This window comes from Pituophis catenifer, unplaced genomic scaffold, assembly GCF_029215685.1.
Source record: "Pituophis catenifer annectens isolate HBS135680 unplaced genomic scaffold, rPitCat1.0.hap2 SCAF_8, whole genome shotgun sequence".
Lineage (NCBI taxonomy): Eukaryota > Metazoa > Chordata > Lepidosauria > Squamata > Colubridae > Pituophis > Pituophis catenifer.
In genome coordinates, this window is record NW_027256888.1 from 76,848,815 (window position 1) to 76,875,839 (window position 27,025).

The 27,025-nt window shown below is 44.3% G+C and overlaps 2 protein-coding genes across 2 annotated transcripts in view; one reads left to right on the forward strand and one right to left on the reverse strand.

Moving 5' to 3' along the window:
* Positions 1-1,806: 1,806 nt before the first annotated feature.
* On the reverse strand, positions 1,807-19,899 carry GRSF1 (G-rich RNA sequence binding factor 1). The gene is made up of 10 exons (XM_070948230.1): positions 19,486-19,899; positions 14,893-15,046; positions 12,706-12,861; positions 12,453-12,596; positions 10,958-11,093; positions 10,526-10,704; positions 8,601-8,722; positions 7,147-7,282; positions 5,053-5,139; positions 1,807-1,975 (listed from the first exon to the last, which is right to left on the reverse strand). The coding sequence occupies exons 1-9, from the start codon at positions 19,804-19,806 to the stop codon at positions 5,090-5,092; spliced, it is 1,398 nt and encodes a 465-aa protein (XP_070804331.1). The 5' UTR covers positions 19,807-19,899; the 3' UTR covers positions 1,807-1,975; positions 5,053-5,089.
* A 6,174-nt stretch (positions 19,900-26,073) lies between these two features.
* Positions 26,074-27,025, forward strand: part of MOB1B (MOB kinase activator 1B) — a 56,487-nt gene continuing 55,535 nt past the window's right edge. The window contains exon 1 of the mRNA XM_070948250.1: positions 26,074-26,152. Within this exon, the coding sequence (XP_070804351.1) occupies positions 26,139-26,152 (14 nt within the window). The 5' untranslated portion in view covers positions 26,074-26,138. The remainder of the gene's footprint in view (positions 26,153-27,025) is intronic.

Genomic DNA, 27,025 nt, shown 5'->3' on the forward strand with positions numbered 1-27,025 from the left:
GTTAATCATCATGGCAATAAAAGTTAGAATCATTAGAGTTCATTACGAGAGAATCCATAAAAACCACTTAATTCTGTCCAGACTCTTATGCAAGAGTCTGAAGAAAATACATAAAAGAGTCCATTTCAGAATCTGGCCAGTTGGTTAAAATGTAAAATCTGAAATGGAGGCTAGGGATTTTAATTTTTCTGTATAGTTTGTTGTAGTTCTTTGCAACACTTAACTGGGAATTAGTAGTAGACGTACAGGGCTTTTATATCAAACATAAGGTTGCCGGGGTAATTTTGTTAATAAAACTCACAGATAGCAAAACTGGATGATTGGGGGAGATCGACGTTCAGCTCCTATTTAGGAAGGCAGAATTTTTTAGCTGTGGCCAGGGGAACCTAAGCAATCCAGTTTCTATCCAGTCCAGGGATCCCCAAACTTGGCGACTTTAAGACTTGCGGATGTCAAGCCCCAGAATTCCTCAGCCTCACCGGTTGAAGTTGGTCCACAAGTCTTAAAGTGGTCAAGTTTGGAGATCCCTGGTCCGGTCCCTTCTGCTATTATGTCACTCCTGATATCCCACCACTACAATCTTATCAAAATTTAGGAAGGAAATTGTTCATTCGTGATCACCTAGGCCTCATCCCCATCTCTTTGTACGATACCTGCTAATGGGGAAGTTCCCTGGCCTCAACCTAAACAATTTGGAGAGCGAAACTTAAATGTGGAAGTTCAAGGGTGGGAAAGGAAGTATTCCTATTGCCCAGGAATATTCAAGACTTTTCGAGATGAGTAGGGTTTTATTGCAGCCACTAGAGCAGGGGTCTCCAACCTTGGCAACTTTAAGACTTGTGGACTTCAACTCCCAGAATTCCCCAGCCTCACTGGCTGGCTGGGGAATTCTGGGAATTGAAGTCCACTGGTCTGAAAGGCTGGACATCCCCCGATATAAGATACTTTCAGTATTGAAAGAGGCTGAGGAACTCTGGGAGTTGAAGTCCACAAGTCTTAAAGTTGCCAAGGTTGGAGACCCCTGCACTAGCTAGGATGCCAAATATGCCTACAAAAGCATAGCATATAAATCAAGCTTCTTAATCCTATTACAATATAGAACCGGTGTCTAACTTTGGTAACTTTCAAACTTGGGACTTCAACTCCCAGAATTCCCTAGCCTCACTGGCTGGCTGGGGAATTCTGGGAATTGAAGTCCACTGGTCTGAAAGGCTGGACATCCCCCGATATAAGATACTTTCATAATCACATTCTTTCATGCGTAGAGTTCAGGGGTGTCAAAGTGGCGGCCTGCGGGCCAGATGCGTCACGCACAGGCCATGCCCACCCCAGCTCTGTGAATGGGAAAAACGTCGCAAAATGTCACGTGACAGCAATATGATGTGGTGAGTTTTGACACCCGTGGTATAGTTTTCATCCATATGGTGTCTGGTTAACATTTCCTCCAAGTTCCTATCTCAAAGCCCTCGATGTCAGCACGTCAAGATGCATTTATCCTAGACAGCCTGAAAACCTGACACTCATGCTAAGTTTCACACACAAAATTATTCATATCCTCAAATGTACCACGGCTGAGCAGGTACATGGCCACCATTTCCTGCAGTTGTTCTCTCTCCTCTCGCTCTCTCTCTCTGCTGGAGGATGACTGGACCCTTTAATGATCGAGCTGGCTTTGTTAGCCAGATGTTCTGAAATGAAAGGCGATTTCCATCTGCACCAGTGATGGTCAGAATGGACAACCAAAGCCGCTGTGGACCCTTCTCAGCTTGGTTCCCAACCAACCAGGAAATGTACTGTAGCAATATGTTAAGTAGAGTTCAACTTTAATGTTGGTTTACGTAAAACAGAGCCTGCACAACCATTTTGTAAGGATTTCAGACACAGCCACTGGAGTTTCTTTGAAAGGCAATTCGGGGGCGACGGGGATTAATAGTCCAGCTCTAGGAACGTGCAGATGAAAAGCATCTTAGCTTATCTGTTGAGAAAGAGAACAGAAGCAAATAAACAGAGAGGAACACTGGCCTATTTCCAGAGGTGGGATTCACATAATTTAACAACCGGTTTGCCCAGAATGGAAAATGTGAGTTGTGCGTGCCTTGAGCACTGCATCAAAAACATGTTAATTCGCTCGCATGCTCCATCCGTGTATGCATGCAGCATCAAAAAAAACAGCGATATAGGACGGGATTGTGCCTGGGCGGGCCCACCTGCAGGTTGCAACTATTGGTTCGCCCGAATCATTCCGAAACAGCTGAATCCCACCTCTACCTATTTCCCTACCTTAGGATAAGAAGTCAAGAATGCCAGTCAAATGACATTCATCAAGGAGTATCAAGCAATCTTTGTTTGAGGATTCTGAACTACAGGTATTGCCTGGTATAACTTTCCTGTTCTTTGCACAAATTGATAAAATAAGTATAGGTAGGCCTCGACTTACGACCATAATTGAGCCCAAAATATCTGTTGTTGAGTGAGACGTTTGTTAAGTTTTGGCCCCATTTTACAACTTTTCTTGCTAGAGTTGTTAAGTGAATCATTGCAAGTGTTAAGTTAGTTACGCTTGTTAACTTTGCTTGTCAGAAGGTCGCAAAAGAGGATCACATGACCCAGGGACATTGCAACCGTCATAAATATGAGTCAGTTGCCAAGTGTCTGAATTTTGATCACGTGACCAGGGAGATGCTGCAATGGTCGTAAGTGTGAAAACTGGTCATAAGTCACTTTTTTCAGTGCCGTTGTAACTTCAAACAGTCATTAAACGTAAGTCGAGGACTACCTGTACAGTTAGATAATAATGACTTACTGCAATGTGTAACTTTAGTCAATAGACTCAAACCACATAGTTCCCAGTAAAATAAATGAAGTAAATTTGGTCCTGACTTAACAATTACCATAATTTTCAAAGTATAAGACACTCCGGACTATAAGACGCACCTACCTTTTTTGGGGACAAAAACAAGAAAAAAAAAAATCTGCCTCCCAGCAATTTGCCTCCTTGCAGCAAACAGCAGAGGCCTGCACAGCAATAGGCAATGGCAATCCCTGCAGCCTAAAACAGCTGAGGGACAGGAGGCCGATCCAACCTACAATCAACTGCTTGTGCTAATCAGGCTGTGCTGAAGCTGAACTGGGCTGTTTGCTGCAAGGAGGAAAATTGCTGGGAGGCAGAGGCCAAAGGGTGGGGGCCGCTGGATGGGCAGAGCTTCGGTGTATAAGACGCACCCAAATTTTAACTCTCTTTTAGGGGGGAAAAAGGTGCGTCTTATACTCCGAAAAATGTGGTACTTAAATAGAACAAAGCTCAGATAACAGCCTGGATTCGAGACTGAGTTTCAAAGAATTGAAATTACCGTAAATGATACGAGAATGAAGCTGCACGAAATAAATTGGGGGGGGAGCCTAATTCTCTCCCAGGTTTAATGACTGCAAAAACCTGAATAAGTAGCAGTTTAAAGGTGATTGCAGGGACATAAATGTGAATAGATAGGTTTGCACAGAACCACTGATTAGAGAAGGGGTCTCCAACCAGAATTCTGGGAGTTGAAGTCCACAAGTCTTAAAGTTGCCAAGGTTGGAGACCCCTAGATTAGAGAACAACAGGAACATAAAATATTGATCCCAGTGAACAGGCTCATTTCATAGAAAACCTGTCTGCTATGCTGCCCAATTGTTAGCCGATTTCTTATGTCCATTTCAAAAATTAAAACAATTTAAAAAGTAAGTCCTAAAAAAAAAAAAAAACCCAGTATGTTCCTTTTGGTCCAAACAATTTTTAGTGTGAAATTGGTCACTGAGAAGTCACATTTATGGAGAATTCAGTTACCCAACACAACGGCCAATTACGATGGCACACTTTCTCCCAGAAAAAGCAGGCCTGTTAAGATCTTGCCTCTCCAATGTTCCCAAGAAAGCAGGACTCTTGAAACTGCAGTGGTTCCAAAAGGAGCTTTTATTGAAAGGTTTGTGATGACAAGAGGTCTAGGCAAGAACTGAAGCTTCTTACTTAAAACCAGCTATTTAAAGCAATGCTAACCAAACCCCTACCACACTACATCATTGCAGGGAAACGGAAACAGAGACTTCATATAGATTAGCACAGTAATGCAGGAAACAGAAACTTCATATACAGATCACTCCATTCCTCCTCCCCCCGCCCTTCCTCCTACCAAAATACCAGCATCCCTGTAGAAATATCTGGGACCTGACAATGCCTCTGCATATCAGGAATTAATAGCAGGAAAAAGTTATCACCTTCAAAGCTGCCTTGGGCTCTTCTCGTTAACATTTTTATTGAGTTATAAGATAAAAGAAGCAACTTAGAACTTGAGAAATTTCCTGACAGTTAGAACAATTCATCAGTGGAACAACTTGCCTCCAGAAGTTGTGAATGCTCCAACACTGGAAGTTTTTAAGATGATGTTGGATAACCATTTGTCTGAAGTGATGTAGGGTTTCCTGTGTAAGCAGGGGGTTGGACTAGAAGACCTCCAAGGTCCCTTCCAACTCTGTTATTCTATTCTATTCTGTTGTTCTGTTCTATTATTCTATTCTATTTCTATTCTCTAAAATAAGATACAAAATATGAAAAAAAATAGGAGAAAGGGGGAAGGAAGGAGGAAAGAAAAGTGAGGAAAAATTAGGAAAAAGCAGCATTGACTTCTGACTTTCTCTCTTGCAGTAAAATAGGGCACTGACATCAAATCACAACTTTTTGTTTTTTCATAGTAACATAAAGTAGCCATATTTCTATAAGGATCTATCAGTCTAATCGGTAAAACCCAAAATCAAAGTTTCATTCTTTTCCACTTCAAGCGCAAAGTTCAGAAGCCGTCTCCATGTGGAAACAAAAGCATTTGTATTCTTTTCTTTAATCAAAATAGTCAATTTTGCCATTTCAGCCCACTCCCATCAGCTTCTGCAACCATTCGCCCATGGTTCTTCCCAAAGGTATCTGAATGGGCTGGTTTGACAAAAATGCTAACTGCCGCAAAATTCAGACATTCCTCAACGAGGCACGCATACCTTTAACCACAAATTTGTCGATGAACTCACCTAAACTTTGGGAAATATACCACTATCGTAGGCTGCTCTATTTTCTGCTTGGTGATGTATTCAGAAATAATTCAATATAACTATGCTCTGCAAAATGAAAGAAAATTAAATGTCAGGCATGAAGAATCAGGACCATTGGTAAGGCTGCAGCAAAAGAGGATTTTATTCAAGCCAACATACAAGAATCTGGCCAACTAAAGTTCAACACTAACTTTAGTAAATTGGTGCCAATTTACAAGCAGAATTCAGCCCACAATTTCCATTGCTAAGCAAGACTGTAGTTAAGTGAGTTTTGCCCCATTTTACAACCCTTCTTGCAAGAGTCGCTAAGTAAATGACTGCAGTTATTTAGGAACACGATTGTGAAGTGAATCTGGCTTCTCTATTGATTTTGCTTGCCAGGTCAGGACACTGCAAGTGCCATAAGCACATGTCATTGCCAAGCGTCCTAATTTTGATCATGTGACCATGGAGATGCTGCAAGGGTCATGTGAAAAATGGTCATCAGGTTTTTTTTAGTAGTATTGTAACCTCGAACGATCACTAAATGGAAGGTTGTACGTCAAGGACTACCTGTATGAGTCAACAGCATTCAGGAGGGGTTGGGACTTGGGAGCGCTTGTGGGAACGCAATGACTCTAAACTGATGATGTGTTTAACTCTGCCCTCCCAACTCTCCCAGCAATTCTCCTACAATAAATGGAAAATTAATCTGAAGCAATCTTTTTTTTAAAAAAAAAAAAATTTTGATTTATATGCCGCCCTTCTCCGGAGACTCAGGGCGGCTTACAATGCGTTAAGCAATAGCCTTCATACTTTTGTATATTTATACAAAGTCAGCTTATTGCCCCCACAAACTGGGTCCTCATTTCACCTACCTTAGAAAGGATGGAAGGCTGAGTCAACTTTGAGCCTTGGAGAGATTCGAACCAGCAGAAAATTGCAGGCAGCTGTGTTAATAACAGGGTGCGTATACCACTGTACTATCAAGGCTCTTATGTGCTATGTGCTATGACAGTGATGGCAAACCTTTTCGGCACCAAGTGCTGAAAAGAGAGAGTGCGCGCACGGGCTTGTTTGGGCTGCAACCCGGAAAAGGAGCTGCCCAGGGTACTGTTGTGGCCCACCAGTGGCCTGTGCGGATTGTGGCTGATCCTGACGACGAGGAGGCTGGTGTGGGGTCGCGCCAGCAGCCTGTGCAGCCGGTGCTCGAGTCGGACAGCGAGGAGGCTGAAGAGGATGTGGTGCCAGAGGCAGAGACTCATCCAGGGCCTTCAGAACCTCCAGAGGCTCCTTCAAGTGAAGAGAGTGAAGTGGAGGAGCCTCTTCTCAATGCTCGAGCACGCAGGGCTGCCAAAAGGCAGGAGTGGCTACTCAGGAGGAGGTCTCCTCGAAAGTAAGGCTTGGGGCTAATTGGCCACTCCCTTAGCCTATTTAAGTTCACACACAGCTGGCAAATGTTGCTGGAAACAACGTTTGGTCCCAGGCAGAGCATTTTGAGAGTCAGTTTTTTGTTACAACTTGGTTTCTGGGCTGATTGCCAACCCTTGTTGGACTTTGTTTAATCTCTGTAATTCATAGCAGGCTGATAAGGACATTTGTGGTTAAAGCCTGCATTTTGAAAGGGGTCTGTTCGTATTAAATGGAGTTTTTGGAGCTGTGTGTGTGTGCTACACTTCTTGGGACCCGTAGTTGGGGCAGAACAGGCACATGTGCGCGACTGAAAATGAACTTCTCGTTTCCGGCGCACACAACTATCAGCTGGCTGGCACGCATTCTCACGCAGGAAAACGGAAGAACAGCTCTTCCAGTTTCCGGCACTGCTGCACGCAAAAAGGCCAGCTGATTATCACGAGCGCATGTGCCAGAAACCCAGAAGGGGAATAGGCAATACCAAGCGTGCCAGGCAAAATGGCTCCGCGTACCACTTCGGGCATGCGTGCCATAGGTTCACCATCCCAATGCTATGACTTAACACCCGCCTTTAGGAAATCCATCTTCCTGAACATTGGTTTAATTCAAAAATCTGCAGCGCTGCCCGCCACTGCTTTTCGAACCCCACAAACCTGTGAAAAATTCACAAGAGATACTTACGGACTTTAAAGTTGTTCTTGGCCATGGCGGCAACTGCGTCTGTGTGCGTTTCAAAATGTACATCTGCTTCTCCAGTCGCATGGCCGCATGAATTATATTCCATTGTGATCCTCACAGGCTTTAAGGGAGCAAAAAACTTAAAAAAGAGAGAGAACAAAAAACAAGAGGGGGACAAGTCAGATTTTGATTAATCCGATTATGAAATCATGTCAGAACGTTAGAAGCGGAGATTGAATACAAACTGATGCAATGTACTTCCATATTTATAATTGATACTGGTAGTCCTCGACTTACGAGGATCACAGCTGAGCTCAAAAGTTCCATTGCTAAGCGAGACAGTTGTTAAATGAGTTTTGCCCCACTTTACCACCTTCCTTGCTACAGTTATTAAGTGAATCACTGCAGCTGTTAAGTTAGTATCACGGCTGTTAAGTGAATCTGGCTTCCCCATGGACTTTGCTTGTCAGAAGGTCACAAAAGTTTATCACATGATTCTCGGAACATTGAAACTGTCATAAATACATGCCAGTTGCCAAGTATCTGAATTTGGATCATGTGACTGTAGAGATGCTGCAATAGTCGTAAGTGTGAAAAACTGTCATAATTTTTTTTTTATTTTTTTAGTGCCGCTGTACTTTCGAATGGCCGCTAAACAAAGGTGAGAACTACCGGTAATGTAAATGCTAAAGCATTATCGCTCAATTTCTCAGGCAAACAATTGTAATTAATGCTGTCATGTACTTATCTTTTTTTCTTGTGGTAAAATGCTTTTTTAAAGAATTTCAAAGAAATGCATTCCAGCCAGTGGTTTGTACAACTAGTTTCGTGTTAATCTGATCTGTTTGCAAGTTGCAGTGCCCGAGTAAGACGTTTGAAATCCAGGCTGAAGGCAGGCTTTTTTCTACCCACAGCAGCTCAAGGATGTTTATTTATTTATTATTTATTATATTTCTATACCGCCTTTCTCCCGTAGGACTCAAGGCGGTGTACAGTCAAGAAAAATATAGATACACAAACATCATAAAATTGCTAATTAAAATTATTATTATAACATAGTTTCACCCAAATAAATAGAACCTAAAATTAGATAACATTTTAAAAACATTCACATGTTCATATGTTTAGCCCCGCCTGTTGGAACATCAGGGTTTTGAGGGCACGGCGGAAAGCACGGAGATCAGGGATATTTAGTATCTCCGGGGGCAGTTCATTCCAAAGGGTTGGAGCCCCCACAGAGAAGGCCCTCCCCCTGGGAGTCACCAGTCGGCATAATTTGACTGACGGTACCCTGAGTAGTCCCTCCCTGTGAGAACGAACTGGTCGGTGGGAGGCTATTGGTGGCAAAAGACTGTCTCGTAGGTACCCAGGCCCTAAGCCATGGAGCGCTTTAAAGGTGATAACTAACACCTTTTGAAACTGTTTGAAACAGCCTTACCCCACCCCCCCAAACATACCTGGATGATATCTTGCGCTGTGGCTTGAAAAGGCATTCCTCTCAGGTGGACAAAGTAAGGGGCAGAGAAGCTTCCCGATTCAGCTGCCTCCTGAGGCTTTTCAAATACTTGCTTGTAAGCCTCTGTGGAATCAAGCAGAACAAATATTCGCAAATTATAGTTATGTGCCGTTCAATTTTTTTTATACTTCTGGAGACCATAAAAAAAGAAAAAAAGAAAAAAAGATAATGGTATGATTGAGCATGTCCAGAGATGGGTGACAAAAATGGTGGAAAGTCTGAAGGCACGGGTGGGCCGCTGGGGGTTCGGGAGAACCTCTAGCTAAGATTCTGTGCAGTTCGGAGGACCCCCAAATCCCACTCTTGGCTGGCCCCTCCCACCCCACCCCTCCCTTCCTAGGAATTCCCACGCGGCCTGTTTTGGATGCAGGTAAGTGCAGGGCGTGTGCGGAGGCTCAGGGAGGGTGAAAAACAGGCCTAGCAGAAGTTTGGGGAGGCTGGAAACCGGCCCGATTCCGAACTCCAGAGGACCTCCGGAGCCTGAGGCGGCCATTTTTGCCCTCCCAGAGGCTCAAGGAAAGCCTCCGGAGCCCGGGGAGGGCAAAAGCCCCCCCCTAGCCGTGGTACAGGAGGCTGACTACGCCACGCCCACCCAGCAACCGGGCAGAGAACCCCTTGCTAAAATTTTTGAAGCCCACCCTTCTGAAGGGGTATCAGGAGAGATTGGAGGTGTACACCCTGGAGGACAGAAAGGGAAGGGGGAGGGGCGTGATTGAAACTTTCAAATGTATTCAGGGTGTGAGTAAAGTTCTAGAAGGCAGTATTTTCCATATTAAGCCAAAATCAAGAACCTAGGGACATCAACTCAAACTGACAGGAGGGAAGTTCAAAAGCAATGTTAGAAAGTATGACTTCATAAAAAAGAGTAGTGAAAACTTGGAACCAACTTCCAGGCAAGGTAGTGGGTCGATTGTCAGTAACTTGAGTTTAAACACGTTTGGAATAAACACATGTCTATCATCCGACAAAAATTAAAAGAGAGAACATCACAGTGCCCTGGGATTTTGGAATTCAAGCAGACAGGCCCCTGCCACATAACACCCCAGACTTAACAATTATCAGTAAGAAAGACAAAAAAATCTGGATAGGGGATGTCTCCAGTACCTGAAGACAACGGAAAAGAAAGAATTGAAAATGATAACAAAATATAAAGACCTGCAAACAGAAATAGAACTATTGTGACCAAAGAAAAGAAATAGTAAATAGGTGCCTTGGGGGCAATCCCAAAACAACTGCAGCATCACTTGAAAACCATTAGCATTGACCGATTCACCATCAGTCAATTGCAAAAGGCAGCTTTACTAAGAACAGCTTACATCTTGTGGCGATACCTCTAACACCATCAAACAACCACATCTGCCTATCCCAGATCCTCCGGAAGTGCTCGATAGGTAGACAAAAATGGCCAAATCCAGTCTGCACATGAACTGTCTGACTGTGCGATGAACCATAAATAAGTAAATACCCTGTTTCCCCAAAAATAAGACATCCCCTAATAAGCCCAATTGGGCTTTTGAGTGCATGCGCTAAAATAAGCCTCCCCCTGAAAATAAGCCCTCTCCAAAAATATTTAAACACAGAGCTGGAAATCAGGTAAGACTGCACGAAGAGCCCCATCTTGCTCCATGCGCCCCAAAATAATAAGACCTCCCCGAAAATAAGGCTAAGTGCTTATTTCCAGGTTCAAAAAAAATATAAGACAGGGTCTTATTTTCGGGGAAACATGGTAAATAAAAATGAAAACTAATCCCCCCCCCCCCCAAAATGGGGCAGACTTGATGGACCACTGGATCATTTTCCTGCCGTCCGTTTTTTTAAAAAATGTTTCTGGGAAGCTGACTTCGAACAAATATGACGTACGCTCACCGCTTCTGCTTTCATTTTCATACACCGGACTGGGCTTCGAGACCTCGCTCAACTTGCTTTCTTCAAAAATGTTTTCAGAACACGGTTTTGGCACCGTAGACGTCATCATCTTCTTATATCGGAAAAAGTCGTTATGTGTTCGAATTGCACTTTTCTGGCTCGGGAATATTTCTATGTAGCTAGAAAGTTTTTGAAGAGAGAGAGAGTTAGGCCATGATTATTATCAAAGCAGCTTTTTTAATATAGAAAAGCTCAGTTCAAACACCAAAACTTTCAGTATGCATCACACGCACACAAAAAAAACCCCAAAACACCCTGCCCACCCTAGAGTCAATGCCCATTAAAAATAAAACCCAAAGCCATTTGCCTGGTGTGCAAGCACTCATTCCCTCATAAAAGTCGCCCCCCCCGGCCTTTCCGTGATTTTCCTACCGGTTCCCAATTTCTTCCTTATGCTTCAACAAAGCTTTATTAGCCATTTCCGGTGTGGCGAACTGTACAAACGCCTCTCCCGTTTTCCTTCTTCCGTCGTGGTCAAAGACGAATACTATGTCTTGTATAGTCAAACCTGAGAGAGAAGACATTTTGCAGCATGTCAATATAATCACCCTGGTCCTCCGAAAACGTGCCTTGCAATTTCTAGGTAAGAGAAATAAAATGTGCAGACCCTCTCTTAAATATAACACTTCGCGGGTCGATGTATTTCGTCCCCGGATGATCAAACCTTTAAATGTGGAGCTGGGCACAGACGTTAGGGTGCAAGCCTATGTGATAGCCTAAATTATTGTCTTAGAAAAACTAAAAGCAATTCATTGCTTCTGAGGAACCATCTCAGCTCAATGGGATAGGCCCTTTCCACCTGCGCCAGCAGATGGATCAGGCTACAACTCTGTTGGTTAAGGAATTTTGGCCAGCAGGTTCCAGAAGAGCCTTTTCTGCCGTGGTTGCTGCCCTTTGGAACATCCTGCCCCTCCCTGAGATGAGATCTGCAGCCACCCTTTGTGACCTGCTGAAAGGGGCTGAAGACCTAACTCTGCCAATTGGCCTGGAGCCCCAACAGTCTGAGTGTTCTGACCCAGCTCCCCAAACACGACAAACCCTCTGAAGTTAAATCAACGATTCCTTTATTAGGAGCGCCAGCAGCCCCGGAAAAAAAATTCTCTCTCAATGCAGGCTAACAAGTCCTTCCGGCAGGGAGATGAATAGTTGTCTGCCACATCTATTCATCTCTGCCCCCTGCCTTGTATCCCCAGAGCTAGGGTGGGACTTTGCTAGCAGCGGTGGTTCTTCCTTCACAAGGACTGGCCCACGGATTTCCACTGCTCTCCTCTCCTCCGCCTTCTGCGAATCTGCGCATCAGGCACAGGACCCAGCTGTTCCTCCTCTTCCTCTTCAGCCACCTCCAGACCTGAAGGCTGTTGACTCTCCATCTGAGGGCTGACGGATGGCCCAAGCTCCGCCTTGCTCTCTCTGCAGCTCCACTCCCTCTTCCCCCTCAGAGCTCTCAGGTTGCCTTGATGCTAACCCTGACTCCCATGCCTCCTCCTCCTCCTCTGATTCGGTTGCTGGAGGGCCGGGGTGCCATTAATCTGGAGGTGGTTAGCAGATTAAGACAAGGCTCTACCTCCCCCCATGTTCCTCTTTCTCCCTTCCTCCTCCTCATTTCATTGGGGGTTAGACTAGAAGACCTCCAAGATCCCTTCCAACTCTGTTATTCTATTCTATTCTATTCTATTCTATTCTATTCTATTCTATTCTATTCTATTCTATTCTATTCTATTCTATTCTATTCTATTCTATTCTATTCTATTCTATTCTTCTATTCTATTCTATTCTATTCATCCAAAGACAACTCCATAATCCAATGCACACACATCCACAGACAGACAGACAGACAAGAGAGAATTGAGGCTCCAGGCCGCGTCACCTGAAAAGAACTCCGTTACATCTACTTCCGTGGAACGGTAGGGCAGACCTCGCAGTCGTACCACCCCATCATTGTTTACAGGCGCTGAACGGAACTTCAGGCTCCTCATTAGGGTATCAACATCCTTATTACGTATTTCAAAAACTGTTGGGAAGTCCAAGAACACAAAAAGAAAGGGGGGGAAAATGGTGAATATATTTAGAAATAGATACCAGTCAGGCAAAGGATTTTGGGGTCATTTTGCAAGAAGTACCTTCCACATAGCGCTGGCCCAGATATTTCCGGTGTTTGTTCAAGGCGTTCATCACATCATGTTCTGATTCAAGTTCAACTATCGCATCTCCTCTGCGCTTGCCATCTCGGTACAGGAGGAAATGGATGCCTTCCACACCGTTTCGGATCTTGCTCCCTAGAAAGTTAGCAAGTTTATCGATGACGAGACACAAGACAACTTTCTTTCTCCCCCTCCCTAGATAAGATGAATAAACTGGAATGTATTTGAATGTTTTGCATTTGGTATTCCCCAGCCCCAGCTTCAAAACTTCTGTAATCTTGTCAGTATTTCAAGACCCAGCTTGGTCTAGTGCAGAGGTCGGCAACTTTAAACACTCAAAGAGCCACAAAGGCCCTAACCGGAAGCCCCCCATTCAATTCTGGAGCCAACCGGAAGTCCAGATTCCCCCACCATAGAGTCTCCTTCTAGCGCAGCATCCTTTTTCCTCTACCTATTCTAACCAAAAGCCCTATCAATCGTGGAGCTGACTGGCGACAGGGAGCCGCAGCAGAGGAATGAAAGAGCCACATGCGACTCCAGAGCTGCAGGTTGCCAACCCCTGGTCTAGTGGTGAAAGCACCGGGGCTAGATCCTGAAAAACTCTTTTGAGTTCTAATCCCACTCATGAATGCCAGCTGGATGACTTTGGGCCAATTACCAGGAGACGATGAGTTCTAATCTTGCCTTAAAATGAAAGTCAGCTACGTGACTTGGGATCAATCACTAGATGATGATGAATTCTAGTCCCACCTTAGCCATGAAAGCCACCTGGGTGACTTTGAGCCAATCACCAGGAGTTGATGAATTCTAGTCCGACCTTAGGCCTGAAAGCTGGCTGGATGACCTTGGGCCAGTCACTGTCTCTTCAGGCCAACTCATCTCACAACGTTATTATGAGGAAAACAGGAGAAGGAAGATGTGTTGGAATATTAACTGCCTTGAATTATTTATAAAAATAATAAAGATGGAATATAAATATTGCAGCATAATTTTAGCCAAAACATGCTATTTTTTCTTTAAAATGTAGGTATGTGTCTAGTATAAACACACTAATACATTTTTTTTAGGTGATTATTTTCAGTCTCTAACTTGTGGAACAGCCTCAAATTCAACCACCGCTAAAACCGCAAATTGGGTTGAGGAATACTTTTTATATTTTGTCCCCCTCTGCTTGCAACTGTAGCTTTTTTAATAACATATCCCTTTAATCTTGGCTGTGGCCTTGTTTTTTTCCAAGGTGCTGCCTTCTTCAGCTATAGTTACTCTATAATTGTCGGGAAACTCCCAATCAAACAGTGAGGAGGAGTCAAGTGGGGAAATAGCCTTGAGTCCTTGCACAGCTTCAGGAGGCATAAACCTGATCCCTCATAAATTCCATTAAACCTTATCTGATTGTTCCCAAGGCAAGCAGTCTGAAGAAACGTGTAAGATAGGCAGAACGCAATAAAGTACTGTATTTTTCAGAGTATAAGACGCACCTTTTCCGCCCCTAAAAGGGGGTGAAAATTTAGGTGCGTCTTATACACCGAATGTAACCCCGTCCACCCACTGGCCCTTTGGCTTCTGCTTCCCAGCAGTTACCTCCTTGCAGCAAACAGCAAGAAGAAACAGCTCCTTTCAGCTTCAGCACAGCCTAATTAGCACAAGTTGATTGGATCCGCCTCCCGACTCTCAGCTGTTTTGTGCGGGCCTCTGCACAAAGGAGCAGATTTTTTTTTCCTTATGCTAATCAAGCTATGCTGAAAACGGAAATGAAAGTAAAGCAGGCTGTTTGCTGTTTGCTGCAACAAGGCAAAATTGCTGGGAGGCAGAGAGATTTCTTTTTCTTGTTTTCCTCACCAAAAAGGGTAGGTGCGTCTTATAGTCCGGTGCATCTTATACTCCAAAAAATACGGTACCTGACTTGGACCTTGGACATGAGTGGATCTGGTTGCTTGCACCTGACAGTAACCCAAGGATTCCCTACTGGTCTCCTTCCAAATAATAACCAAATCCAATCCTGTTTAACTTTCCACGGCCAGCCCAAAACAGACATCAGCTGCAATGTCACAAAATATACCCTGAACATCACAAAATATATGCGAAGCATAACACAATATGTTTTATGCCCATGAGGTGGTGGCCTTCAGTGGCTAGACATTGGTCTGATTAGGACAATGAAGTTACCTGAAAAAAAGTTGAGAACATCTTCCTCAGTGCAGTCATATGGCAAACCTTGGGCCCGAATCAGATGCACTTCCCTCTGCCCTTCTGCTTCTTCCGCAGAGATTTCGTATTCTGGGGGAAAGTGATATCCCTCTTGATAAGACGACTCGGGATCCTGCAGAGAGACAGGAATTTTTTAAAAAAATCTTGTAACTGTATTTTGGGGCCTGGCAAAATGATAACAGTTCCTCTGGAAGCTGCAGAAGCTGAAAAGTAATGAAGTGTTAATATTAATTTTTTTTTAGAAAGGCTCAAGGCCTTTCCATGTTGAGGGATTTCACAGGAGTTTAATATTCTCACACGGACATCTTGAAAAATCTGAGGGATATCAAAAGGATAGTTCTACTGCCTTTCTTGTAATATGATTATTATTAGCAATCAATTAATCACAAAGACACACAATGAATTCCAGTCATAAGATTGGCGACTGCACGTGAGTCCCTAGGTGTGTTACAACATATGAGAAACAGGAATCTTGAGACACAGGCAGAAGCCTAAGGATGGATGCTACAAAGCAGAAAAAGTTTACTCTGGAGAAATAAAACCAGTTCCGTAATATTTTGCAGCAACCTCAGTTTAAACAAGCTATGAGTTTAGTGGATTGCCCAGGATCCATTTGTTTAATCAGTGTACCTGGCTGTTTTCATATGGCCTTGAGAAACAGGTCTTCAGTACTATATAGATAACCTGCAACTTACAAGAAAATATACTCAGGATCAAGATAAAAAGAGTTAGGAGGAACTTTGCCAACCTAGTATGCTATAGAGCAAGGGTGTCAAACTCAAGGCTTAGATTTGGCCTGTAGGCCCAACCCTGGAAACAGCAAAGGACCAGCCCGCGGTATCTCTCCAGTGAAAACGGAGCTTGGAAAGGCCATGCGCGGCTCACTCAGGCTCCCTTTTCGGCCACGACGGCCTCCTGCAGCCCTCTGCCAGCGAAAATTGGCTGGGAGGGGGGCTGCACATGGCCTCGCCGAGCAACATTTTCCCTGGCAGAGGGCTCCAGGAGGCTGAAAAAGGAGCCTCGATGAATGATTTCGAGCTGGCCACGCCCCCCACCCCTTGAGGTCAAACACAATCCTGATGCAGCCCTCAATGAAAGGATTGCTATAGAGGATTTATACTCCCAGAGCTGTCGGTTTGGAATTCTAAGAGTTTTAGTGTAACTCACTTGAATGTTACCATGAAGCTGGGGAAATACTAATTGGAAAGATGAAAGTTTCTCACGAATGAAGGCCAGTTTCTATTTTAGCTATTTACATAATTTGCAATGCACAAAAATGAACATTATTATGTCTGCGCATACTGTATTACAGATTCGATTGGAAGAAGTATTTTCAGAACTCACAGGAGGGCAAATGCAGTAGCCATTTGTGACTCATTGAAACAGCTATATCTATTTCCAGAACTCCCACCTTGGAAACAGATACAACAGATACTTAATGAGATAGCAACATGTGCTGAAACATTTCTTTACAATCAAATCTGCAACACCGCACAACTCCAATGATTCTATTTTGTGGCATTTATCTTAAACGTGAGCAAGCTGATCCACTCTCAAAGAAAGTCAGGCTTCCTTTTATTTGCCTTTCCTGCTATATACAGAATTCAAACTGTCAGCCTTATCCCAGGATCTCATGGTAAAAAAAAAAAAATGCTCCTAAACATTATCCAGATAAATCACACGTTGCATGTCTCCTCACAGCAGTTTTATTTTGTATATCAATAATATAGAATTGCATTATGAGCCTTAATGCATGTGTATATGTACATGTGTGCATGTATGTACATGCACACACACACACACACACACACAAACACACAAGTATTGAGGAATAGTAGATTGTCACCCTGCCACTGCTTCTCAGGATGACCCAGAGAGAAAAACAAATGGCAAGTCCTAAAATTCCAAACTCCTTTTTATGTCAATAATGTAGAATTGAATTGAATTGAATTGAATTGGATTAATTAGATTAGATTAGAATAGAATTCTTTATTGGCCAAGTGTGATTAGACACACAAGGAATTTGTCTTTGGCACCTTAGTGCACCTATATGTGTGTGTAAGGGTGTCTATGGGTGTATCCCAGGGGTGGGTTCTACTTACCTTTACTACCGGTTTGCAATGGGGCTGTGTGCATGCAAGTGCAGAAGCTTCTGCACATGCGCAGAACCATTTTGGTGACATTGGGGTTGATGGGCGGAGCCTCCCACCGGTTTTACTACCAATTCTATAGAACTGGTGCGAACCGGGGGCAACCCACCACTGGTGTATCCTCAAAATTATTGTTGAGGTATCCTCAAAAAAAAAATAAAAAAAAAATCAACAGTATTCAGGAATAATGCTTCTCAAGATGACCAAGAGAGAAAACCAATAGGCAGGCCCTAAAATTCAAAATCCTTGTGTGTGTCAATAATGCAGAATTGTATTATGCACCTTAATACTCCTGTGTGTGTGTATATATATGTGTGTATGGGTGTGCATACACACACACAAATCAACAGTATTCAGGAATACTAGATTGTCACCCTGCCAAGATGACCCAGAGAGAGAAACCAGAGGCAGGTCACAGAACTCCATAGTTGTTTTAAGCTACAGCCACAGGTTTCCTGAAGGCCTCAAGGGCATTTGAGTTACCCATTCTGCCACAAGTTGCCAAAGTCAGCTAGGAAAAAAAAAAGTGCTACAAACACGAACTTCAGCATCTGCTCAGCGAAGTCTGGAAAAAACCCTCAAAGCAAAGGGGGGGGGGAGAGAAGAGCTGCCAGGATCTTCAGAAGTATTGCAAGAAGAGGGGCTGGGAATGCTTTTTTTTTTTTTTTTTTTACACTCTCAAATTATTCTGCAAAGAGATTGCTGGGGATGGTCCTAATGCCACAAGCCCCCCGCTCCCCTTGTGGGATCAACCCAAGGAGAAAAGGGATCCACTCAGCCATGTGGGGGCCAAGGATACAATGTTGAAATAATAGGAAACATTAGCTCTGGTTTTAGATTTTGGTAGGGTTTGCTCTGCAAGCTTGTTTCAATGTAGTTTCTGAACGTTTCATTACCAGACTAGGTAACATCATCAAAAGAATTTTCTTGTCTTATCCCTCTTTAGCTTATAAATAGGCATTTATAAAGTAAGGAGAATAGGATGAGAAAACAGACATTTATAAAGTAAGGACAAGAAAATAGACATTTATAAGGTGGTAAGAATAGGACAATAGTCATTTATAAGGTAAAGATACTAGGACAAGAAAATTGATATTTATAAGGTAAGGAGAACAGGACAAAAATAGGTATTTATAAGGTAGGGAGAACAGGACAAGAAGGTAGATATTTTATAAGGTAAGGAGAACGGGACAAGAAAATGGACATTTATAAGGTAAGGACAAAAGAACAAGAAAATAGACATTTATAAGGTAAAGAGAATAGGACAAGAAAATGGATATTTATAAGGTAAGGAGAATAGAAAAAGAATGGACATTTATAAGGTAAGGAGAATAGAAAAAGAATGGACATTTATAAGGTAAGGAGAATAGAAAAAGAATGGACATTTATAAGGTAAGGAGAACAGGACAAGAAAATGGATATTTATAAGGTAAGGAGAATAGAAAAAGAAAATAGACATTTGTAAGGTAAGGAGAATAGAAAAAGAATGGACATTTATAAGGTAAGGACAACAGGACAAGAAAATGGATATTTATAAGGTAAGGAGAATAGAAAAAGAAAATAGACATTTGTAAGTTAAGGAGAACAGGACAAGAAAATGGATATTTATAAGGTTAAGGAGAATAAAGAATGGACATTTATAAGGTAGGGAGAATAGAACAAGAAAACAGTCATTTATAATGTAAGCATAATAGAAAAAGAAAATAGACATTTGTAAGTTAAGGAGAAATCAGAGAAGAAAATGGATATTTATAAGGTAAGGAGAACAGGACAAGAAAATGGATATTTATAAGGTAAGGAGAATAGAAAAAGAAAATAGACATTTGTAAGTTAAGGAGAACAGGACAAGAAAATGGATATTTATAAACTAAGGAGAAATAAGACAAGAAAATGAACATTTATAAGGTAAGGAGAATAGAAAAAAGAAAATAGACCTTTGTAAGCTTAAGGAGGGGCAGCACAAGAAAAACCCAGCTGATGATGTTACCTAGTCTGGTAAAGAAACGTTCAGAGGAAACGTTCAATTGAAACAAACTGGGAGAGCAACACCGCCGCCCCCTCAAAAAAAGGACACAACGTTGCCAGCCTTTTCTCCTTTCGAAAGAAGGGAAAGGAAAGAAGGAAGGAAGGAAGGAGTCCGAATAGGCGAAGATGAAAGGGGTGGGTGGGGGGAGGGGGGGGAAAGGAGAGAGTGGGGGGAGGGGGGCTTCGTCCCGCATGACCTTCAACCCGCAGCGGCGGTCTCCAGGAGGCCCGAGGTTGGGGATGAGGGGCTTTGTAGTCCAAGGAACCTCCTTGGCGGGGTGAGAGGGGGTACAAAAAAAGGGGAGGTGGGAGAAAAAGAGAGAGAGAGACCTTCTGCCCCTCCCCCTTCCCCTCACCGGCACCCTCCGAGGCCTACCTGGCTGTAGCATCGGCCCGCGAGAGGCGGGGTTAGCAAAGACCCCCGCCAAGAGCCGAAGCCGGGCACCGGCCCGGCCGAGCTGGCGACCCCGCGGCTCTGCGTGGCTGCCCCGAGCAAGAGCAGGAGGCGTCGGCGGCCCCAAAGGCCCAAAGCGCCCGCCTGAGGCGACGCCGGCGTCGAAGAGGAGGAGGAGGAGGAAGAAGAAGAAGAGGTAGGCCTCAGCGGCGGCAGGCAAACCGCGCCGGTGTGGCGGCAAGTGCTGTAATGACAGCCGCAGCCGCGGAGCAGCGCGCCCAGCACCCAGCGAGTCCCGGCCATGGGAGAGCGAGGCTTCGTCGACGTCGTGGCAACCACCCCGGCCGAGCTAGGCCTTCCGGCGCACGCGCGCGCGCCGGGGCCTTCCGCCGGGGAGGGGAGGGGGAGGAGAAAGAGAGAGAGAGAGAGAGGGAGAAGAGACGACGGGCTGCGCGTGCGCGGTGGGGAGCGGAGGCCCCGCCCTCCCCTGGCACGTGGGCTCGGGTGGATGGTCCGTGCGCCTGCGCGGGAAGCCGCAATTATTTTCCCCATCACCACCCAGATCTAAAAAAAAAAAAACAAAAAAAAACAAACGGTCATGTTTAGGACGGTTGCAGTGCAGGAGGTTGTGCGAACCAGCTTTTGCAACTTTTTATTTTTTTTTTTAATTTTGATTGATATGCCGCCCTTCTCCGGAGACTCAGGGCGGCTTACAATGCGTTAAGCAATAGCCTTCATACTTTTGTATATTTATGCAAAGTCAGCTTATTGCCCCCACAAGCTGGGTCCTCAATTTACCTACCTTAGAAAGGATGGAAGGCTGAGTCAACCTTGAGCCTGGTGAGATTCGAACTTACTTTAATTGAAGACAGCTGGTGTTAAATTACAGTGCTTTAGTCTACAGACCTATCCAGGCTCTAGACTAAAGCAAAAGTCAATGGGGGGGGGGGAGCTAGTTTCGCTTAATAACTGCAGGGATCCGCTTAAGAGTGGTGGCCATTAAGAGGAGGCAACACGTATTGAACGACTGTCTCATTTAGCAACAGAAAATTTTTGTTTAGGAGCCTGGATAGCTCTGCAGACTAACCACTGTAATTTAACACCAGCTGTCTGCAATTAAAGTAAGTTTGAATCTTGCCAGGCTCAAGGTTGACTCAGCCTTCCATCCTTTCTAAGGTAGGTAAATTGAGGACCCAGTTTGTGGGGGCAATAAGCTGACTTTGTATAAAAAAATATACAAAAGTATGAAGGTTATTGCTTAACGCACTGTAAGCCGCCCTGAGTCTCCGGAGAAGGGCGGCATATAAATCAATTCTTTTTAAAAAAATTGCTATGCGAGTGATTATAGGGCAGCTGCTTGGAAAAAAGTGCCGAAGGATTGTTTTGGAAACTGAAAAGCCTGCCCAGTTCCTCTTTTCAATTTTTGTCTGTGTGTAGAGCAGGGGTCAGCAACCTGTGGCTCTGGAGCCGCATGTGGCTCTTTCACCCCTCTGCTGTGGCTCCCTCTCAAAATATGCGTCACAACTGCCAATGCGAGACACCTGCCGGCATGCGATTTATTGAGCTCTTCAACCCCCGGTAGGCCAACCATGGATAAATCCAAGAAAAGAAAAGTTTCAGAAGAAAACAGAACGTTTAATTCAACTACATATGCTAGTTTTGTGGCCGCTCAAGAAATAGTCAGGCACCGGGAGGGTTTTGTGGCTCCCGGTGTTTTCTTTTCTGTGGGAAATGGGTCCAAATGGCTCTTTGAGTGTTTTAAGGTTGCAGACCTCCCTGCGTGGAGGAATGTTCTTTCTTTCCTGGAGAGTAAACCATATGAAGAACAGCTGCAGATTTTGGGTTTGGCTAGTCTAAAGAAAAGAATTAGGGGTGACATGATAGCGGTCTTCCAGTATTTGCGAGGCTGCCGCAAAGAAGGTCAAATTATTCTCCAAAGCACCGGAAGGCAGGACAAGAAACAATGGTTGGAAACTAATCAAAGAGAGAAGCAACCTGGAATTGAGGTGAAACTTCCTAACATTGAGGACAATTAACCAGTGGAAATCGTGGGTGCCCCATCACTGAGGTTTTCACTTGTCTGAAATGGCATAGGGTCTTGCTTGAGTAGGGGGCTGGACTTAAAAGACCTCCAAGATCCCTTCCAGCTCTATTCTATTCTAATTATGGGGTCCTCAATGGCGATCATAAGTCGAAGACTATGTGTATGTTCGTTCTCCAGGGTTCACGAATACAGAGCACATTTATGGCAAAGGGGTGGGGAGGGGGGCTCTTAAAGTCCCGGGCTAGCCTTGCCAGCCTTCCCCAGAAAGATCCAGAGTCAAAATGTTTTCCAAACTTTGGCAACTTTTTAAGATGTGCAGCTTTCGACTCTTTAGAATTCCCTAGCCATCATATGAGTGGAAGTCTTTACATCGTAGTTGCAGAGATTGAGAGAGATGGAACTGGAGTTTAGCTGTGGCTTATGGTTTAGTGAATCAGGCCTGTAACATGCAAGTTATGACCACAGCTGAGCCCCAAATTTCTCAGTTTTGCCCTATTTTACAACCTGTTAAACCTACAAGTTGTTAAATGAATCAGTGCTGCTGTTGTTAGTAACATGACTGTTAAGTGGCTTCCCCGTTGATCTTTGGGGGAGGGGGTTTGCAAAAGGTGATCACATGACCCCGGGATACTGCAACCATCCTAAATACTGGTACATGCCATTTGCCAAGCATCCAAATTTTGATCATGTGACCACGAGGCTGCAAAGTCATATGGGTAAAAAAATGCTCATAAGTCACTTTCATTGCCGTTGTAATTTCAAACGGTCACTAAATGAAGAGTTGTAAGTCAGGGACTTACCTGTATATGGGTATTGTATGATTTTTACATCTCGCTACCTTCTTTAGTACATCAGAATGCTTCCTTCCCCCCGTGAGCGGGGCTGGTCTTATTAGGGTACAAAGAGAGAACAGGATAATTGTCTTGAATTTCTAGCCGCCTCTACATAGGGAGATCTTTAAAAGAGATCAATGATGATATGGAGGACGTCTCAACAAATCTTTGTCAAGAGGACTGTTGAAATGTTGAACTGGCTTTGATCAGTGTTAGGGATCTGATGTGGATTTGTAAGTTGAAAGACTTAGACTTAGAATAACTTTATTGTCACTTTGAATGTACACTAATCGGCACACATTAAAATGAAATTTCGTTTCATACAGCTCTCAAAGGGTCTCCACCTCTAAAATACACCACCTAAAAATGTCAAAATAAATATAAAATTATCAGTGGTGAAATCCAAATTTTTTTACTACTGGTTCTGTGGGCATGGCTTGGTAGACATGGCTTGGTGGGCATGGTATGGCTTGGTGAGCGTGGCAGGGGAAGGATACTGCAAAACCTCCATTCCCTCCCCACTCCTGGGGCCAGCCAGAGGTGGTATTTGCTGGTTCTCCAAGCTACTCAAAATTTCCACTACCGGTTCTTCAGAACCTGTCAGAACCTGCTGGATTTCACCCCTGAAAATTATGCATATACCCACATATATTATATGACACAGAGAAACAACACAGTCTGGTTCAGATGTATACATGTACATGACGAGAAAAACGAACCTTGCAAGTTTACCAGATGGATGGCATGGGGAACAAAGCTATTAAAGAGGATCTGGTAGTCCTGCTATACGGTAGATACTTCGAAACCTCCTCCCAGATGGGAACAACAGAAACAGACCGGGAAATGGGTGTGTAGAGTCTCTAACAATGCTTCAAGCTCTAAGCACCATAGTGTTTATAAGTAGTATCCTGAATAACAGGAAGCGAGCTTCCTATAATCTCTGCTGTCCTCACCATTCTCTGTAGGGACCTTCTATCTGAGGTGCTGCTGCCACCTGACCTGCATAAGGAGAACATCCTGTGGATCATGAGTATTTTCTTTCCAAAGGGTCTTGTACATCCTTAGAAGTAGCAGATGAATCTGGGGAAGGGCAGTGGACTATTGGTTCTGGATTCTTAGCAATGGCAAAAGGGCATCATCTGTGGTTGTTCCACAACGAAACACCTTCTCCCCCAGGTGTTTTACTTGGGTGGGCCATGAAGAACATCTGAAGCAAGCCAACCATAGGTTGGAATGCATTACACCAACCATCTGACCATGGGGATTATTATTTATTTACTTGTATCCCACCTTTTTATTATTTTTACAAACAATTCGAGGCAGCAAACATACCCAACATGCCTTCCTCCTATTTTATCCCCCAACAACACTGTGAGATGAGTTGGACCCGTACAGCCAGAGGCAAATGATGAAACATGGCATCATCACACAAATGCTGCAGTTTACCTACTTGCGTCACCCATGTGTACTCAAGTACGTCGTGAAATTACACCATGTGCATGTCACACGGGATTGCTGTGGACACGACTACATAAAACAATGACCTCTCGAAAGGTCATAACGTTTATTATTTATTGATTTATTTAGAAAATTTATATGGCTGCTTGATTCATTTATTTATTTATTGGTTCAATTTATATGCCGCCCTTCTCCAGAGACTCAGGGCGGCTTACAATGCGTTAAGCAATAGCCTTCATACTTTTGTATATACCTATTTAGTAGGGCTTTCGGACCCCCCCCCCCAAGCGGTGTTCTTTTTTATACCAAGTCAGTTTACTGCCCCCACAATCCGGGTCCTCATTTTACCTACCTTGGAAGGATGGAAGGCTGAGTCAACCTTGAGCCTGGTGAGATTTGAACTCACAGTAATTGCAGGCGGCTGGCAGCTAAGTTCTACTTAACAGCACTTTAGTCTGCTGCGCCACCAAGGCTCATGACTCCAGGTAGCTTATAGAAGTAAAACCAAAATACAAAATCCGATGAATATCTACCACCCTGACAACAACAATCAAGCAAACCACCGGAGCAATTCTTCTAGGTGTTGCAAAGTTGGTCTAATGGGTAAGGCACCATGAAAGCTAGCTGGGTGACTCTGGGCCAATCATCAGGAAACAGTCAGTTCTAGTCCCCCCTTAGGCATGGCCTGAAAGCTGGCTGGGTGACTTTTGGCCCCAGTCCCCCCCCCGCCTCTCTCTCTCTCAGCGCAGCCCACCTCACAAGGTGGTTGTGAGGGAAAAATAGGAAGGAGTACAATGTACGTTCACCATGTTTATTTATAAAAATAAATTTATATTTCATTTATAAAAATAAAGACAGGAGATGACAGATAGATAGACAGGCAGACAGACCTAGATATAGATAAGATAGACAGATGGTAGATGGTAGATGATAGAGAAAGATAGAGATGATAGATAATTATAAAAATAAAGGCAGGAGATGACAGATAGATAGATAGACAGGCAGACAGACAGACCTAGATATAGATAAGATAGACAGATGGTAGATGGTAGATGATAGAGAAAGATAGAGATGATAGATAATAGATAATGATAAAGGTTGATAGGTAGATGAGAGAGAGAGAGAGAGAGAGAGAGAGAGATTGATGGATAGATGAATAGATAAAAGATGATTGATGGATGATAGAGGTTGATAGGTGGATAATGATAAATAAGATAAGTAGGTAGATGATAGAGATAGATATTGATGGATAGATGAATAGATAAAAAGATGATAAATGGATGATAGAGGTTGATAGGTAGATAACAATAAATAAGATGGTAGATAGACAGACAGACAGATAGATGGTAGATAATGATGGATGACTAGATAAAAAGAGATGATAGATGGATGATAGGTAGATGATAAATAAGATGGTAGGTAGATAGGTGATAGATAGGTGATAGACAGACAGATATTGGGTAGATGAATAGAGAAAAAGATGATAAATGGATGATAGAGGTTGATAGGTAGATAATGATAAATAAGATGGTAGGTAGATACAGACAGATATTGATAGAAGGTAGATAATGATGGATGAATAGAGAAAAAGATGATGGATGATAGAAGTTAATAGGTAGATAATGATAAATAAGATGGCAGGTAGGTAGGTAGGTAGGTAGGTAGGTAGGTAGGTAGGTAGGTAGATAGATAGATAGATAGATAGATAGATAGATAGATAGATAGATGAGAAATAAACAGATGATAGAAGATTAGAGATAGATAGAATGAGATAGATAGATAGATAGATAGATAGATAGATAGATAGATAGATAGATAGATTGTTGATAATGAGAGAGAGAGGGAGAGATATGATAGATGATAGACAGATGTAAACAGATAAGTAGATAAGATAAGGAGAGAGAGAGAGATGGCAGGCAGGCACCTGTTGAATAGCACCTGCAGCCAGGAAAGCCCGAGAGGCGCAGAGGAATAATAATAAAAAAAAGAGGACCCTCCATCGGCCGCAAGGCAGGCAAACCCTCTCCCTGCCCGTCGGACAGGCTCCAGGCGCGTCGGACTACAACTCCCATGGTGCCCACCCTTGCCTGTCTGCCTGCCTGCTAAGGGCGGGAGCAGGCCTGCCAGGGGAGGCGCGGCCAGCAGAGGCGGCTCCGGACGGCGGAGGCCCTCCTGCTAGCTCGCCCGCCTTCCCTCCGCCTCCCCTTCCTCCTCCTCTTTCGCCCGCCGCGGCCGCCTGCCATTGGGAGCCGCGCCGAGGCAGCCGCTCTTGCTCCGCCGCCGCCGCCGCCGCCGCCATCATGAGCTTCTTGTTGTAAGTGCCCGAGAGACGCGTCCGGCGGCGGAATCGCCTCAGGCTCCGTCGGCCTCGCCGGGCGGGGAACAACCGGCGGCCTGGCCCGGCCTCGGCCTCGGGTGGAAGGCAGCCTCGACGAGCCTCCGCCCGTGGTCGAGGGAAGCGGGAGGGTTTCTGGGCAGAACCGGCCGGAGAGGCTCTTCTCCTCGGCCCGTTTGTGGCTCTTTCCCATCCGGCTGGCTTCCCTGGCTGGCCTCGGCCCGGTCCTCCCTCCCCTTTTTCCTTCCTTCCTTCCTTCCTTCCTTCCTTCCTTCCTTCCTTCCTCCCCTTCCTTCCTTCCTTCCTTCCTTCCTCCCTCCCTTCCTTCCTTCCTTCCTCCCTTCCTTCCTTCCTTCCTTCTTTCCTTCCTTTCCTTCCTTCTTTCCTTCCTTCCTTCCTTCCTCCCTTTCTCCCTCCCTTTCTCCTTCCCTTCCTTCTTTCCTTCCTACCTTCTTTCCTTCCTTCCTTTCTCCCTCCCTTCTTTCCTTCCTTCCCTCCTCCTCCCATCTTCCTTTCTCCCCCCTCCTCCCCCCTCCTCCCCCCTGTTCCTTCCTCCCTTCCTCCCTTCCTCCCTTTCTTCCTACCTCCCCTTCCTTCCTTCCTTCCTTTCCTTCCTTCCTTCCTTCTTTCCTTCCTTCCTTCCTTCCTCCCTTTCTCCCTCCCTTTCTCCTTCCCTTCCTTCTTTCCTTCCTACCTTCTTTCCTTCCTTCTTTCCTTCCCCTTCCTTCCTTCCTTCCTTCCTTTCTCCCTCCCTTCTTTCCTTCCTTCCTTCCCTCCTCCTCCCATCTTCCTTTCTCCCCCCTCCTCCCCCCTGTTCCTTCCTCCCTTCCTCCCTTCCTCCCTTTCTTCCTA

Excerpts from the sequence above, each read along its gene's own strand:
- GRSF1 (XM_070948230.1), bottom strand. The coding sequence starts at position 19,806 with ATGGCCGGGACTCGCTGGGTGCTGGGCGCGCTGCTCCGCGGCTGCGGC. Across the intron at positions 10,705-10,957 it reads AAGGAAGAAATTGGGAACCG|CTACATAGAAATATTCCCGA; the intron begins GTAGGAAAATCA and ends AAAACTTTCTAG. Across the intron at positions 7,283-8,600 it reads CAGCGCAAGATATCATCCAG|TTTTTTGCTCCCTTAAAGCC; the intron begins GTATGTTTGGGG and ends CTCTTTTTTAAG.